General features: G+C 42.8%; 1 protein-coding gene across 2 annotated transcripts in view; it reads left to right on the plus strand.

The window, feature by feature from the left end:
• NEMF (nuclear export mediator factor) overlaps positions 1–17636 on the plus strand; it is a gene marked incomplete in the record, with an annotated part of 57237 nt that overhangs the window by 32790 nt on the left and 6811 nt on the right. The window contains 10 exon segments of one of the 2 annotated variants that reach the window (XM_070053687.1): positions 1464–1576; positions 4633–4690; positions 5161–5219; positions 5309–5429; positions 8749–9037; positions 10482–10524; positions 10665–10714; positions 12492–12645; positions 16866–16943; positions 17096–17293. In XM_070053687.1, the coding sequence (XP_069909788.1) occupies positions 1464–1576; positions 4633–4690; positions 5161–5219; positions 5309–5429; positions 8749–9037; positions 10482–10524; positions 10665–10714; positions 12492–12645; positions 16866–16943; positions 17096–17293 (1163 nt within the window). 2 annotated transcript variants of the gene reach the window in all.

Raw genomic sequence — 17636 nt, forward strand, 5'->3', positions numbered from 1 at the left:
GTTCTGCATGGTGGAATCTTTTTAAGAAGTGTACAAGTTCTTTTTTTTTATTTATTTCATTTTATTTTTTTATTTTTTTTATTTATTTTTATTTTTTTTGACAGGCAGAGTGGACAGTGAGAGAGAGAGACAGAGAGAAAGGTCTTCCTTTGCCGTTGGTTCACCCTCCAATGGCCGCCGCGGCCGGCGCGCTGCGGCCGGTGCACCGTGCTGATCCGATGGCAGGAGCCAGGAGCCAGGTGCTTTTCCTGGTCTCCCATGGGGTGCAGGGCCCAAGCACCTGGGCCATCCTCCACTGCACTCCCTGGCCACAGCAGAGAGCTGGCCTGGAAGAGGGGCAACCAGGACAGAATCCGGCGCCCTGACCGGGACTAGAACCCGGTGTGCCGGCGCCGCTAGGCGGAGGATTAGCCTAGTGAGCCGCGGCGCCGGCCTATTTATTTTATTTTTGACAGGCAGAGTGGACAGTGAAAGAGAGAGACAAGAGAGAAAGGTCTTCCTTTTGCCGTTGGTTCACCCTCCAATGGCCGCCACAGCCGGTGTGCTGTGGCCTGCGCATCGCGCTGATCCGAAGCCAGGAACCAGGTGCTTCTCCTGGTCTCCCATGTGGGTGCAGGGCCCAAGCACTTGGGCCATCCTCCACTGCACTCCCAGGCCACAGCAGAGAGCTGGCCTGGAAGAGGGGCAACCAGACAGAATCCGGGCCCTGACCGGGGACTAGAACCCGGTGTGCCGGCGCCGCAAGGCGGAGGATTAGCCTATTGAGCCATGGCGCCGGCCGGAATCTTGAAAACATTAGACTAAGTGAAAGAAGGCAAATAAGGAAGGCTGCATATTATTCTGTTTATACTAAATGTCCAAACCAGGCAAATCCTTAGAGACAGGAAATAGGTTACTGATTCCTATGGGAAAATGAGGAATGACTACTAATACATACAGGGTTTCAGTTTGGGGATATTGAAAAATGTTCTGGCATTATGTAGTGTTAATGGTTACATGGCTTTATGAATAGACTAAAAACCATTATATACTTCAAAAGGGTGAATTTTATGGTGTATGAATTATCTCATTTTTAAAAATACTTGAAATCTCTTTGTAAGGCCCTTATTAACGTGGTCTCATTTTGATGTTTCCAGCAGTCTATATTCTGGAAGCTGTCAAACTTTAAATAGATTTTTCTGAATTGTGCTTTCTTAAATGAAGTTAGAATTATTGACTTCTAAGTGTGAGGATATTTCTTCTCGGACTTATTTTATTTACAAAGGTCATCTGAAAGTCTGTCATGTAAAAATATTTTTAATAAAAATAGTAATATTTTATACTGTTGAAGTAAAAATGGTGGTATTAGTATTTAAAATATAAAATGATTGAACCTGTTATCTGCATCTGCATATGATTTTCATATCTTGTTCTATAGAAAGTCTGTTCTTTGGAGTTAAGGCATTGTAGCATTGTAATTACAGGAGAACCCATTCCACCAAGGACCTTGACTGAAGCTGGGACAATGGCGCTTTGCTACAGTGCTGCCTGGGATGCACGAGTTATCACTAGTGCTTGGTGGGTGTACCATCATCAGGTAATAAGGGCTGTGGTCCTTTTTCTTTTTTTCTTTTCTTTTCTTTTTTTTTTTTTTAATTTTTTGACAGGCAGAGTGGACAGTGAGATAGAGAGAGACAGAGAGAAAGGTCTTCCTTTTGCCATTGGTTCACCCTCCAATGGCCGCTGCGGCCAGCGCACCGCGCTGATCTGATGGCAGGAGCCAGGTACTTCTCCTGGTCTCCCATGGGGTGAAGGGCCCAAGCACTTGGGCCATCCTCCACTGCACTCCCTGGCCACAGCAGAGAGCTGGCCTGGAAGAGGGGCAACCGGGACAGAATCCGGCGCCCCAACCGGGACTAGAACCTGGTGTGCCGGCACCGAAAGGTGGAGGATTAGCCTAGTGAGCCGCGGCGCCGGCCCCTTTTTCTTAATCTGTTAAGAGCTACTACTGTGTGCCACATTTTGAGGGTGTGGACAGACAGGTAGCAGGCTTGAGAGAGTTTACATGTTGGTGGTAATGAAAAAATATGTACACAGTGTTCAGTTGACAAAAAGCTGTACTTTTTTTTTTTTTTTTTTTTTTAAAGAATAGGAGAGGGAGTAATAGGGAAGTATCAAAAGAGGCCTTTCTGGGAAGGGAAGATTTGAGCAGAGACCTATATAAAGAGTGACCCTTGCAGTTATATAGGATAGTGTTCCAGTTATGACTGGCAAACTGACCTAAAACGTCTTCTCCTTTGGTTGGAATTTTCTGAATTCTCTTTTGCCTTTCCAGAAAAGTGGGTATATGCTATAGTGTTTTTTTGTGCATTTGGTTTTAGTCACTGTCCTTTGTGGTTAATGCTGGTTTTTTTGTTTGTTTGTTTTGTTTCACAAAATTATTTTAACACTATTAGAGGTGTTTATTTGGTGATCTTCATTCTGTATTTGAGTTCATGTTGCTGTTGATTTCACATTTCAAGACTTAAAATGGGTGGAGGTTATTTGGTGTTAGTGACTGAAATGCTAGTTGGGATACCGACATTCCGTATCCGATTGATTGGTTCAAGTCCTGATTCCACTCCTGATTCCAACTTCCTGCTAGTATATACCCTAGGAGACAGCATAGTAATGACTCAAGTAGTTCCTCCTCTGATAGCCATGTGGGAGACTTGGAATGAGTTCCTGGCTCCCACCTTTGGCCTGGCCCAGACTTGGATGTTGAAAGCATTTGGGGGTGAGCCAGTGTTTGGGAGTTTTGTCTTTTTGTCTGTCTACCACAAATAAATAAAATTTTAGAAAAGAATTAAAATTGATAGTAATACATTTTTACATGGTTTAGCTATATGATAGGGTAAAAAAGTTGAGTTCTATTATCATCCCTTAGATTTAGTTTCATTTTATATTTGTATTTATTATCTGCTATGCTATAATAGGTTTTTAGGGAAATAACAACACGTGGGGAATTATAACAATATCTGTATCAATAATATTATGAAAGGGGCTTTAGTTTTTTTTTGTTTGTTTGTTTTTAAAGAATTTATTTATTTTGATAGGTAGGGTTACAATCAATGAGAGGGAGAGACAGAGAGAAAGGTCTTCCCTCCGTTTGTTCATTCCCCAATGGCTGCAATGGCTGGAGCTGCACCAATCCGAAGCCAGGAGCCAGGTGCCTCCTCCTGGTCTCCATACAGGTGCAGGGGCCCAAGCACCCGGGCCATCTTCCACTGCTTTCCCAGGCCATAGCAGAGAGCTGGATTGGAAGAGGTGCAGCTGGGACTAGAAGCAGTGCCCATATGGGATACCGGTGCTGCAGGCGGAGGATTAACCATGGCTCTGGCCCCAGGAGCTTTAGTTCTTTAATGAAGAGAATTTTTTTTTATCCTTTGGTGTTTTAATAGCCATAAGTAATAAATATGCTATCAGATTTGGAGATGTCACACATGTAAAACATTTTTAAAAATACCCTAATAAGATAACTGAAATTCTGTTTTGCTGAAACAACATATGTTTTTTAAATCTGCTGTCATCTTTGTTTCCTAAAATTAAAGCTTATTTTATTTCCAAAAGAGGGAATCTCAGAAAGAATTACATTTAACAAGTTAAGGTTCAATAAATACAGCTTTATGGTAAGCCTATTAAACTATCCTTAGTTTTAGTTTTTGTTTTCTTTAAAGATTTATTTATTTATTTGAGAGGCAGAAATAGAGAGAAGGAACAAGAGAGAACAAACAGTAAGATACCTTCCATCTTTTGGTTCACTCTCCAAATGGCCACAACCATCAGGGCTGGGCAGGCCAAAGCCAGGAACCAGGAACCTCATTCAGGTTTCCCCCACGGGTGCAGGAGCCCAAGGACTTACTCCATCTTCTGCTTTTCCAGGCATATTGCAGGGAGCTGGATCGAAAATGGAACAGCTGGGACTTGAACCGGCACCCACTGGGGATGCTGGCACTGCAGGCAGAGGCTTAACCTTCTATGCCACAGTGCTGGCCCCACTATCCTTACTTTTCTCATTATCTCACACTGAAAGAAACGAGTGGACTAGTTTTGGCTGTATTCCATGGCATTTGGAAATTATTAATATAGGGAATCTTTTGTTATTTCTTTCTTTGTTACTGCCAAAGGTATCTTTCATTTTATTTCTTTTATCCATTCCTCAGTCGTAAAAGTTATTGCAGAATTACAAGCTTCTAGGGACATAGTACTGCTTATTTGAATATGACTTTACTTTTCTCTTCTTGAAAAGAATCCTTGGAATTCTTGGGAAAAAAAATCCCTGATTTTTAAACTTTCATGTATTTGAAAGGCAGAGAGAGAGGGACAAATGGAAAGAGATCTCCATCTCTGGTTTACATCTGTTAGTTTACTCTGACAATGCCTGCAATGGCCAGGGCTAAGCTAGGCTGAAGCTAGGAGCCTGGAACTCCCCCTTTTTGAGTTTTCCATCTGGGTGGCAGGGACTCACCTGCTACTTTCCTGGGTGTGCATTTGCAAGAAGCTAGAAACAGAAGCAGAAGCAGAACTCTGAACTCACTCTCATATTAAATGCAGCTCTCCTGCCCCTCCAAGTATTTCTTGACATAAGAACATAACTTATTTTATATTCCTCAGGTGTCTAAAACAGCACCAACTGGAGAATATTTGACAACAGGAAGCTTCATGATAAGAGGTAATATCTTGACATGAAAAATAGCCCTAGTCTTGTTGTTGGTGTATTATGGAGACAGGTTTGAGGACCATCTACAAATACTGTCCATATAGAAAGTTATTACTCTGATTCCACATAAAAAATCTGCTATGAAATAAGGAAATTTTTACTCAGTGTAGCAAATTTAGTATTTGTCATGTCATTGCCACATATATTTTTATTGATGAGAATGTGCTTTTACATAGTTTAGTTGTAAGGGTAAAAATATATCCTGATTTTTTTTTTTAAATAACAATTAACTAGAATGTGATTCAAAAGGTAAAAACAAGTATACATATTTTTAAAATTACTGTTCTATACAGAATACTAAATATATTCTTCATGATACAGTAACAGTTAAAATAAATTTGACTATCTGTGTCAGATAATTCACGAACAAAAAGTAGAGAAAACTGATTTTTAAAAATATTAATGCACATTATTTTTTGTAGGAAAAAAGAATTTCCTTCCTCCCTCATATCTAATGATGGGGTTTAGCTTCCTCTTTAAGGTACTTTTCAGATTTTTGGTGTTTTTTGTCCCCCAATTTTCGTTAGCTTTACCCAAAATTCCATCAGTGAAAAGAAACTGTTTCTCTAGGTAGATGAGTCTTGTGTTTGGAGACATCGTGGTGAACGTAAAGTCAGAATACAGGACGAAGACATGGAGACCCTGGCGAGTTGCTCAAGTGAACTGATCTCAGAAGAAATGGAACAACTAGGTAGTCCACAAATTTTAATGAATTTGCTTGTGATGTTTCTTATTTTCTAGTTTTGCTTCTAAATCCTTACTTAGAAGATTGTATCTGTGGGGTTTATTGAAATTCCAAAACAAACCAAATCAAAATTTTTGCAGTCAATTTTATGATATTTTGGTTTTGGAAATGTTAGGTATACTTACTCAGAGCAGGCATTTGGCCTAGAAGTTGAGACGCTGGTTAGGATGTCCAGGTTCCATATCGGAGTGCCTAGGTTTGCTCCTCTGCTTTGATTCCTGATTCTGGCTTCCTGCTAGCGTGTATACCCTGGGAGGCAGTGTTGATGACTCAAGTAGGTGAGTCTGTGCCACCCTCCTGGGAGACCTGGATTGAGTTCATGGCTCCTGGCTTTGGAGCCTAGATACATACTTTTTTTAAATATGTAAAACTTTTTAAAAAGTACTCTAGTGAATTGAAGTATTTAATTGGATACAAAACTAATGTACCTTAATATAGGGTTATATAGAAAGACCTCAGTATGTAATGGATAATACATAAGTGTGTTTAACAAAGATAGACTTGAGTATTTATGAATCAGCATTTACTTTCTGGGTTAAGAATTAGAAGTGATAGATATTCTTAACAAATAAAACTTCTCATATGAGAACTTAACTTGATTTAATAATATATTTGTTTCATATATGTTGTGGTTGATTTGTTCTGGGAGGAGGAGCGAGTAGCTACAGTTGCTGGAATAAATTGTCCTCTCTACCCAAGGGAACTGTGGAAAGTACTAAACTAGTTCTTCAGTTAATTACTCTCTCCTAGGGTCATTCCTTTTAGGATTATTACTATACTGTCTCACTTTCAACTACTGCTATGCTGCAAGATTCTAATTAAAATTCATCATGTCCTTGGCATTCATTGTATAAAGTGCTTTTATTTTTTTTTTTTAATTTATTTATTTATTTTGGACAGGCAGAGTGGACAGTGAGAGAGAGAGACAGAGAGGAAGGTCTTCCTTTGCCGTTGGTTCACCCTCCAATGGCCGCCGTGGCCAGCGCACCGTGCTGATCCGAAGGCAGGAGCCAGGTGCTTATCCTGGTCTCCCATGGGGTGCAGGGCCCACCTACTTGGGCCATCCTCCACTGCACTCCTGGGCCACAGCAGAGAGCTGGCCTGGAAGAGGGGCAACCGGGACAGAATCCGGTGCCCTGACCGGGGGACTAGAACCTGGTGTGCCGGCGCCGCAAGGCGGAGGATTAGCCTATTGAGCCGGGCGCCGGCCAAGTGCTTTTATTTTTTATTTAACTTCTCACAGTCTTGTCAGGTGGGTGATAGCATCAGATTTTATTTATTTTAATGATTTATGTATTTATTTTAAGACAGAGTTGCAGAGAGGCAGAGGCAGAGAGAAAGAGGTCTTCCATTTGCTGGTTCACTCCCTAGATGGCCACAATGGCTGGAGCTGGGCCAGGAGCCAGGAGCTTCTTTTAGGGCTCTCATGCAGGTGCAGGGCCAAAGCACTTGTGCCATCTTCTACTGCTTTCCCAGGCCATAGCAGAGAGCTGGACCAGAAGTGGAGCAGCAGGGACTTGAACCGGCACCCATATGGGATGCCAGCACTGCAGGCGGCAGCTTTACCCACTACACCACAGCTCCAGCCCATTATTTACTGTTATTTGTTGATTTGATTGGGATGGTACTGTGGCATAGCAAGTTAAACCAGGTATCTCACGTAGGGGCTGGTTCGAGTCCTGGCTGCTCCACTTCTGATCCAGCTCCCTGGTAACGTGCCTGGGAAAGCAGCAGAGAATGGCCCTAGTGCTTGTGTTTCTGCTACCCACATGGGGGACCCAGAAGAAGCTCATGGGTTTGGCCTGACCCAGCCTTGGTCAGTGCAGCCATTTGAAGAATGAACCAATGGATTGAATGTCTCTTTGTCTCTCCTTATCTCTCTCTGTAACTCTGCCTTCCAAATAAACAATTTAAAACATTTAGTTATTTATATGAAGGCAGAGTTAGAGATTTCCATCCACTGGTTCACTCCCCAGATGGCTTTAAAACAGCCAGGGCTGGGCCAGGCTGAAGCCAGGAGCCAGGAATTTCTTCCAGGTCTCCCATGTGGGTAGCAGAGTTCCAAGAACATGGGCCATCTTCTGATGTTTTCCCAGGCACATTAGCTTGGAGCCGGATCAGAAGTGGAGTAGCTAGGACTCGAACCAGTGCCCACATGGGATGTTGGCGTTATAAGTGACGGCTTAACCCATGATGCCACAACACTGACCTCTAGCATCTCCATTTGAAAGTTGAGGCAAGCAAACCCTATTATTACCAGTAGACAGTATTCCTTTTGCAAAAATATGAGTGCCTGCTATCTACCCGTTATATAACAAGTATTATTTTGGTTCTCATATACAATCTAAAAGTAGAAGAATTTATATAGCTAATTTTTAAGAATTTTAATTTGTTTTTAAAGATTTAGTTTATTTATTTGAGAGTTACAGAGATAGATCGAGGCAGAGAGAGAGGTCTTCTATCCTCTGGTTTACTCCCCAGATGGCCGCATTGGCCAGAGCTGCGCTGATCCAAAGCCAGGAGCCAGGAGCTCCTTCTGGGTCTCCCACACAGGTGCAGGGGCCCAAGGACTTGGGCCATCTTCTGCTTTTTCAGGCTATAGCAGAGAGCTGGATTGGAAGAGGAGCAGCCAGGACTTGAACCTGCGCCCACATGGGATGCCAGAGCTTCAGGCCAGGACTTTAACCCGCTGCACCACAGTGCCAGCCCCCAAAACTTTTTTTATTTGAAAGACATAGAGATAGAGACATACAGAGGTCACTTACCTGTTGGTTTACCTCCCAGATATCCACCAATAGCTAGGTCTGGGACTGGCTTAAGCCAGGAGCCTGGAACTCTGTCTGGGTCTCTCACGTTAGGTGGCAGGGACCCAAGTTCTTGAGCCTTCACCTGCTGCTTCCCAGGATATACATTAGCCCGAATTTGGAATCGGATGAGGACCTGGGACTTGAACCTGGGCACTCTAATATGGGATGCAGGAGTCTCAAGTGGTATTGTAACTGCACATCCACCCTTATACAAATAATTTTAAGGCCAGTTATTGTTTTCATTGTAAAAATGTTAACAGTATATAAGAAATTCACTGTAATGAACCTTGGAGGCTATTTAGTTCAACCTATTCGTGGTACGGATTGTTTGTTGAAGTCTCACACTACTTTGGTAATGATTTGGTATTTTTTGATGACCATTATGAAAACAGCGAGTCGATGGAATATCATTAGGAAAACTCATGTGGATTTGTTAGTCTTATACTATTTCTCTTAAGGTAATTCTACAGATGGAGGTGACACGAGCAGTGAGGAAGATAAAGAGGAATCACACGAAACTCCTGTAGAAGTGGAATTCACGACTCAGGTTGACCAAGAGGATGTTCCTGTTCAGAGTGCTGGTGATGAACTGAATGAAGAACGCATTCGGGAAGAAAGCTCCGAAGACGAAGGAGAATATGAAGAGGTTACAGAGGACCCGGAGCCTGCTGGGGAAGTGAAGGATGAAGGGGAAGAGATCAGCTATCCTGATACTACCATTGACTTGTCCCACCTGCAGTCCCAAAGGTAAGTTAAAAAAAAACAGAGTTTTTTATATTCCAGGCTGAGAGTGGCCATGGGCTAATACCAAGACTGACTTAGGAACTGTTAACCTGGCCGGCGCTGCGGCTGCGGCTCACTAGGCTAATCCTCCACCTTGCGGCGCTGGCACCCCGGGTTCTAGTCCCGGTCGGGGCGCCGGATTCTGTCCTGGTTGCTCCTCTTCCAGGCCAGCTCCCTGCTGTGGCCAGGGAGTGCAGTGGAGGATGGCCCAAGTGCTTGGGCCCTGCACCCCATGGGAGACCAGGATAAGTACCTGGCTCCTGCCATCGGATCAGCGCGGTGCGCTGGCCGCAGCGCGCTGGTCGTGGCGGCCATTGGAGGGTAAACCAACGGCAAAGGAAGACCTTCCTCTCTGTCTCTCTCTCTCTCACTGTCCACTCTGCCTGTCAAAACAAAAACAAAAACTGTTAACCTCAGTTGTCCTATTATTTAGTACTTTACCTTCTCTTTTCTTTCTTTTTATTTTTCCACTGTGACTGAGTCTCTTTCTAAAGAAATTTCCAAGACCAGGGTAGAAAAATACAGTTAATATCAAAGTGGCCATAGCAGGTCATAATAAAAGCAGGCAAATTGTTGTAAATGCAAATACAACAAAGGCAGTTCCATGAAAAAAATTCAGGTGCTTTCATCTTTAATCTGTTGAACACCAAGTGAACAACCATTGTTTCAAAACATTACTACTGCTGGGATAAGGAAGAACTGCTCAGGCTCTGGCATTGTAGCCTAGCAGGTAAAGCCACTGCTTGTGATGCTGGCATCCCTTATGGGTGCCGATTCAAGTCCTGGCTGCTCCACTTCAGATCCAGCTCCCTGCTAATGTGCCTGGGAAAGCAGCAGCCTGAGTCCTTGGCCCCTGCCACCCACATGGGAGAACCAAAGAAAGCTCCTGGCTTCAGCCTGGCCTAGCCCTGGTTGGTTGTAGCCATTTGGGGAGTGAAGCAGCAGATGGAAGATCTCTCTCTCACTCTGCTTTTCAATTAATTACTAAAATCTTTGGAGAAAGAAAAAAAAAAAAAAAACAGCATTGGCCAGGAGTCAGATCAGAATTGAATCTTGGCGTGTGTCCTTGAGCAAGTTATTTTTTGTTTAAACCTCAGTTTCCTCAGTAAAAAAAAGAATGCTATCACTCTCATAGGAGTTTCGTAAAGATTTTTGCATGCAAAACATCTGGCACATCTGTACTCTGGCACTGAATACATTTTCAATCCTTGCCACCTATTTAAGAATATGTTCAAAAGTGTGGAGAGGTGAGCAATTTGTGTTTTTTTTTCTTCTAATTTTGCCAAATTTGGAAATTGGTAGGATTGCCAGTATTTGAGAGTATGATGTGAATGGACTGTTTTAGGATTTTCTAAATGAATGTTTCACAAGCCAATGGTTTTTTTTTTTTTGCTGTTTGTTTTCCTAGGTCCCTCCAGAAATTGGCTTCAAAAGAGGAATCTTCTAATTTGGTAAACTGCTTTCATAATTTTATGAAGAACATCTTGTTATTTTCAATAGACAGAGTAATTTTTATCTTTTATTCCTCAAAATACTGATAGTGATGTTATTGTTTGTATTTGCTTGTTTTTTTTGTTGTTGTTTTTAATAGAGTGACAGTAAATTACAGAGCCGGAGACATTTGTCAGCCAAAGAAAGAAGGTAAACATATTTGTGTTATCTAAGTGAAAAGCATGCTTTTTTTCTTTTTAAAGTTAACAACTCAGTTATCACATATCACTTGGCTGTTCGAAAGGCTTCCTTTATTAAAATTACCACAGATATTTGCCACAGATCTCAAAGTTGTAATATTGAGCTCTCATACATTTTTCTGTTTCAAGGACCCTCATGTAATACACTCAATTAATAAGACAGAGCTTTTTATTGTATGAGTGTGCACGATAACTTCAGTGTTTTTAAATAAGCTGGTTCTAGGACAATCTTTACAGGGTAAATGTAAATATAGAGTGAGTATTCTTCATCCAAAATGCTTGGGAACAGAAGTATTTCTGAGTTTCTTTGAGTTTGAAATATTTGCGTAGACTTGGCCAGTTGAGCATCCTTACAATCTCAAAATCCAGAGTTCTGCAAAATACCTCAAAAAGTTGTGAAGAGAATTTTGGATTTTTGCATTCATGTTGCTCATTCTATACTTGAAATTTGGTTAGGAATGTTTCATGTAAGACAGGAGACTGGATTATTGTGTGTGTGTGTTTAGTAGCAGGTCTTAGGAAGCAAGTGGAAAGATAGGGCCAGAAGGAAGGAGACAGCACCTGGAGGGTGGGCAGGACCAGCACGGGCCAGGCTCTTCAGGAAGCTGCTGTAGTTGAGAAGGAGCAGTGAGGCTGGTTTTGCAGGGAGAGAATCGTTCAGCAGTCTCGGGGACTCTGAATCTCTGCACTGTGCAAGGTAATGAGGATAAAATAGATAAAATATGACCATGCCTCCAAGACTCTGAATTCAAGAAGTTTAGTAATATATATAGAAACAGTATTGTCTGAAAGTGAGTAACAGGTCAAGATGTTTTGGGAAACGCGTTGAAAGTATTGGGGGGGTCTTCAGAAATTTCATGTAAAGTGCGTATTATGTAAAAATTAAGCAGGGATTTAAAAAATTTTGCACCAAAATGAACTTATCTTTTAATTCCATTTTCCATGAACTTTTGGAAGTACCCTCATAAATCTTGAAGATGTGTTAGCGCTTAGGTAAGTGAAGAAAAGGAGGCAGATTCCAAGGAGGAGAAAGTTCATGTTTATAAACAGGTAGAATGTAAGATTGGAGAGGTGAAGTTACAACAGAAGTGGAGAACCTGGAATGACAAGATAAGAATTTTGGATTTTATCTCAAAAGTGATATGAAGAATACCTTTGGAAGATTTTGAGTGGGTATGAGAGATAGGCAGATAATTAAAGAACATTATGTAAAAGGTTGTAACGGTTTATGGAGGACATGCTAGAAACAGCTTGGGCGGGAGGTGATAAGGACCTAGACCAGAGCCATGGCATTTAGAAATAGAAAGAAAAATATCACAGTAATAGAATTTCTCCTTCCTCCCTAATCTACTTTTTAAAATCTATTTATTCAAGCAACCAATCCATTTATTGAATGCCTAAGATGTGCCAAGGCCATATTGATCCAAATACTACACATCCAGTGCCTGACCATCAAGGTGTTAAGGGACTGAGTTGGGGGGTGAGTAGGGCTGAGTCGAGGTGATGGTATGTTGAACCTGAATGGCAGAAGGAATGATAAATCCATGATGATGAAAAGTTTTCAGCTTTTTCCTCTGTGATGATTTCAGCTCTTTATATACTGTAGCCTTGTGATTACCAAGTAAACAGAAGCCATTTTCTATATTGTACACATTCCCCTTGCAAGGAATTTTTTAGGGCACTAAGAATTTGTAAGAGTTAGATGTTCCCATTTCATTTGTATTTAGGGAAATGAAGAAGAAGAAATTTCCCAATGATTCAGGAGATGTGGACATGACAGAGGGAAAGGACAAAGAAAAAGAAAGTACTGCACACACTGAAGCTCATCAGAACACAAGCAGAAATGTTCCAGCCGTGCAGCCGATGAAACGAGGACAAAAGGTAATCCAGCCCAAGGGCGGCTTGGTAGAGTGAGCACGTATGGATCACAAATGAAGTTGGGAGGTGGTGTTTTTATTTTATTTTTTTAAAGTTGGAAGTGGGGCTAGCGCTGTGGCAGAGCGGTTTAAGCCGCCACCTGCAGTGCCAGCATCCCATATGGGCACCAATTCAAGTCCTGGCTGTACCACTTCTAGTTGATGTATAAGAGTTCTTTGCAATCCTGAAAACAAGTTATTTCTTGGATGTGTTCCAAGTGCTTTCACACACTGAGGAGCTTGCTGTAACTGTAGTGACCATTAAACCCTGGAACTTAACCCTGCTGACTGTAGTTTTCATCTTCTCCTGTTCCTGCCTCCTTATCCTTCCTAGCCTCCGGCATCCCGTGTTATATGCTCTACTTTTGTGGGACTGTCTTTGGCTTCTGTATGAGAGCATGTATATTTGTCTTTCTCTGCATGGCCTATTTCACTTAACATAATGTCCATGCTCATCCGTATTGCACCACAGACAAGATTTTTTTTTGTTAAGATTTGTTTATTATTTGAAAGGCAGACTTAAAGGGAGAGAGGCAGAGGTAGAAAGGTCTTTGATCTGTTGGTTCACTCCTCAAATGGCTGCAACAGCCGGGGTTGGTCCAGGATGACGCCAGGAGCCAGGAGCTTCATCTGGGTCTCCCACGTGGGTACAGGGGTCCAAGGACTAGGGCCATCTTCCACTGGTTTCCCAGGCCCATTAGCAGGGAGCTGGATCAGAAGTGGAGCATGAGACATCAACTGATATATAGGATAACTGATGTATAGGATGCTGTTGCAGCAGTCAGTGGCTTAACCCACTATAGAACAGTGTTAGCCCCCAGAATTGTATTTTTTTTAGAAGATGTATTTATTGATTTCAAAGAGTTGCAGAGATGAGGAGAGAAGAGAGGTCATCCATCTGTTGGTTCACTCTCCGCATGGCCACATGGCCGGGGTTGGGCAAGACCAAAGCCAGCAGCCAGGGAAGTACTTGGGCCATTCTACAGTGCTTTCCCAGGTGCATTAGTAGGGAGCTAGATTGGAAGTGGAGCAGCCGGGACTCCCATCTGTTACCCATATGGGATGCCAGCACTGCAGAGACTTAACCTTGATGCCACAGCACTGGCCCCAAGTATTTTAATTTTGGTGACCAAATAATATACCATAGGGGCTGGTGCTGTGGTGCAACGGGTTAAAGCCCTGGCCTGCAGCGCCGGCATCCCATATGGGCACTGGTTCATGTTCCAGCTGCTCCACTTCCAATCCAGCTCTCTGCTATGGCCTGGGAAAGCAGTGGAAGATGGCCCGAGTTCTTGGCTCCTGCACCTATGTGAGAGACAAGGAAGCAGCTTCTGGCTCCTGGCTTCAGAACAGCACAGTGCTGGCTGTTGCAGACATTTAGGGAGTGAACCAATGGATGCAAGACCTCTCTCTCTCTGGCTCTACCTCTCTTTAAAAAAAGTAATATACGGGCCGGCGCCGCGGCTCACTAGGCTAATCCTCCACCTAGCGGCGCTGGCACACCGGGTTCTAGTCCCGGTCAGGGCGCCAGATTCTGTCCCGGTTGCCCCTCTTCCAGGCCAGCTCTCTGCTGTGGCCAGGGAGTGCAGTGGAGGATGGCCCAAGTGCTTGGGCCCTGCACCCCATGGGAGACCAGGAGAAGCACCTGGCTCCTGCCATCGGATCAGCGCGGTGCGCTGGCCGCAGTGCGCCGGCCTTGGCAGCCATTGGAGGGTGAGCCAACGGCAAAGGAAGACCTTTCTCTCTGTCTCTCTCTCTCACTGTCCACTCTGCCTGTCAAAAAAAAAAATTAAAAAAAAATAATATACGATATGTATAAATACCATATTATCTTCACCCATTTATCTGTTGATTCCTTATCTTGGCTACTGTGAATAGTGCTACAATAAACATGGGAGTGCAAGTACATATTTGGCATTACTGATTTCCATTCCTTTCCTTTGGATTTATACCCAGTAGTGGGATTGTGGATGAACTGGTAGTTTATTTATAGTTCTCCCAACAGTGTATGAGAGGTCTGCTTGCTTTATGTTCTAGACATGGTTTTTTTGTTGTTGTTGATAGCCATTTTACCTGGGGTCACATGTCATTGTGGTTTTGTTTTCCTGATAGCGATATTGAGCATTTTTTCATATACTTATTGGCCATTTGTATATCTTCTTTTGAAAAATCTGTGTTCAGATTATTTTCCCACTTATAAGATTTTTAATTTTTGAGAGACAGAGTTCTCATCTGCTGGTTCACTCCCCACTGCAGTCTCATTTCAGGGGCTGAAGCCAAGAGCCAGGCAGTCCATCCAGGTTTGCCACGTGGGTGGCAGGGACCCAGCTAATTGTGCCATCGCCTGCTGCCTTTCAAGGCGTGCCTCAGCAGGAAGTTGGAGTTGGGACAGAGGCAGGCCTTGACCCCAGGCACTGCCATGTGGGATGTGGGTATCCAAACCACCACCTAAGCCAAATACTTGCATCTGCCCATTTTTAAATGGATCAGTTGAGTTCTGTGTACTAGATGATAACCCCTGTCAGAGGGATAGTCTGCAGGTTGTCTCTTCACTCTGTTGATTGTTTCCTTTTCTGTGCATCAGCTTTTAGTTTGCAGTGGTACCGTTTGTCTCTTTTTGCTTTTATTGTCTTATCTAGAAATTCATTGGCCACACCAGTGCCCTAAAGTGTTTCTTCTGTTTTCTGTAAGTTTCATGTTTTCAGGTTGTAATTTAAGTTTGACCTGTTTTGAGCTGATTTTTTATTTGTCTATGGTAAGAGATATAGCCATTTTTATAATAGTATATTTTCAATGAGTATCATTTATTTAATCAAGTCTGGTTGTATCTTTCTTTTATAGTTAGCTTATGTCAAGAAAGATTCATAATTTTATAAATTTGCTGTTTGGGCTCCTGTTGATACCACTCATGAAAACAAAAACTTCAAGGTAGGGCCTGAATGTCTATAGTTTTAGAAATCCCCAGGGTGGCCGGCGCCGCGGCTCACTAGGCTAATCCTCCGCCTAGCGGCGCCGGCACACCGGGTTCTAGTCCCGGTCGGGGCACCGGATTCTGTCCCGGTTGCCCCTCTTCCAGGCCAGCCCTCTGCTGTGGCCCGGGAGTGCAGTGGAGGATGGCCCAGGTGCTTGGGCCCTGCACCCCATGGGAGACCAGGAAAAGCACCTGGCTCCTGGCTCCTGCCATCGGATCAGCGCGGTGCGCCGGTCGCATCGCGCTGGCTGCGGCGGCCATTGGAGGGTGAACCAACGGCAAAGGAAGACCTTTCTCTCTGTCTCTCTCTCTCACTGTCCACTCTGCCTGTCAAAAAAAAAAAATAAAAAAAATAAAAAAAATAAAAAAAAAAAAATAAAAAAAAAGAAATCCCCAGGGCAATTGGAATCTGTAACAAGAATATTGAGTCACTGGTTTGTTTTTTTTTTTTTTCCCAAAGATTTATTTATTTGAAAGTCAGTTACACAGAGAGGAGAGGCCGAGAGAGAGGTCTACCATCCGCTGGTTCACTCCCTAGTTGGCTACAACGGCCAGAGTTGCACAGATCTGGAGTCAGGAGCTTCTTCCGTGTCTCCCATGCAGGTGCAGGGGCCCAAGAACTTGGGCCATCTTCCACTACTTTCCCAGGCAGAGAGCTTGATTGGAAGTGGAGCAGCTGGGACTCAAACTGGTGTCCATATGGGATGCCAGCACTGCAGGCGGCGGCTTTTTATCCGCTATGCCACAGTGCTGGCCCCCAGTCATTGGTTTTGATAACAAAATTCCGTGCCTGCATGGCACTTCGCGGTGTTCACTTTTTTTCCTCTGTATTGTACCATGATGCCATAGCCAAATGTGATGACTTAATGTTTTCTCTGGTTTTTACTTTGTATTCTTGCTTATCTTCCTAAGTACTATAAAATTTACTTATTCTAGGAAAACTCATAAGTTTTATTTCTTCCCCACAGTTCTTGCTTAAACTGTAAGGTTCTCTATTTTAGAAGTAATGTGTTTGCATCTTTCCTGTTGTATTTAACATATTGCGTTCACTAATCCTTACTTCTAACCATGTAAATTCCTCAGGATGAGGACTGTGGTTTATCCATCTGTGTAGCCTCCATATTTTTCAATAAGCACTTCAAAAGGCACCTTGTTTTACAAATATTTGCTTGTTATTTTTACTGAACTTCCTAACCAGAATCCTGATTTTGTAGAGTAAAATGAAAAAGATGAAGGAAAAGTACAAAGACCAGGATGAAGAAGATCGTGAACTTATCATGAAATTGCTGGGGGTAAGTGACAGCTAAAAAGCACCTCTTCCTTGGCTTTTCAGTGGGCATCCTGCTCTTGCCTAGCATTTAATGGGCATTTGGTACGTTTTTGTTAAACAGAAATCACTGAGAATACTGAAAACATTAACTGATTTTTCTTCTGTGACTAAAAGTCTGCAGGCTCAAACAAAGAAGAAAAAGGAAAGAAGGGGAAGAAAGGAAAAATAAAGGACGAACCTGTGAAGAAACAGCCCCAGAAATCCAGAGGTGGACAGAGGGTTTCTGATAGCGTTAGGAAAGAAATTCCACCTGTCGACGTTGTAGCTCAAGAGGTACAAGACTTAGCTGTGGATGAGCCACCTGATGACAAGGTAAGGCTACAACATGTGTCTGCTTTATTAGGGTTCCATCCCAGGGTTCGGAGGCATGGACTTACAGTGCTAAAAATGATTCCTAATGGAATGTCTTTTTAGAAAGACTAAATTGCAGTGCTTAAGCGTAAGCCTTCAGAGATAGTTTTATGGAGAGGCTTAATTCTGATGAGAACTCCATTAAAATAAAGGACTAGCATTGTTTCAAGATGAACAGAAAATAAATTTTCATTTCTCTTAAAAACTTTGCTAATGGAATGCCTGGTGTATTATCTGACATAAAGAGTTTGAAAGTCATTATACAGTTCAAGTGCCAACACCCTGGGTTGCAAAACCAGTGAGA

Source organism: Oryctolagus cuniculus, chromosome 12 (genome assembly GCF_964237555.1).
Source record: "Oryctolagus cuniculus chromosome 12, mOryCun1.1, whole genome shotgun sequence".
Lineage (NCBI taxonomy): Eukaryota > Metazoa > Chordata > Mammalia > Lagomorpha > Leporidae > Oryctolagus > Oryctolagus cuniculus.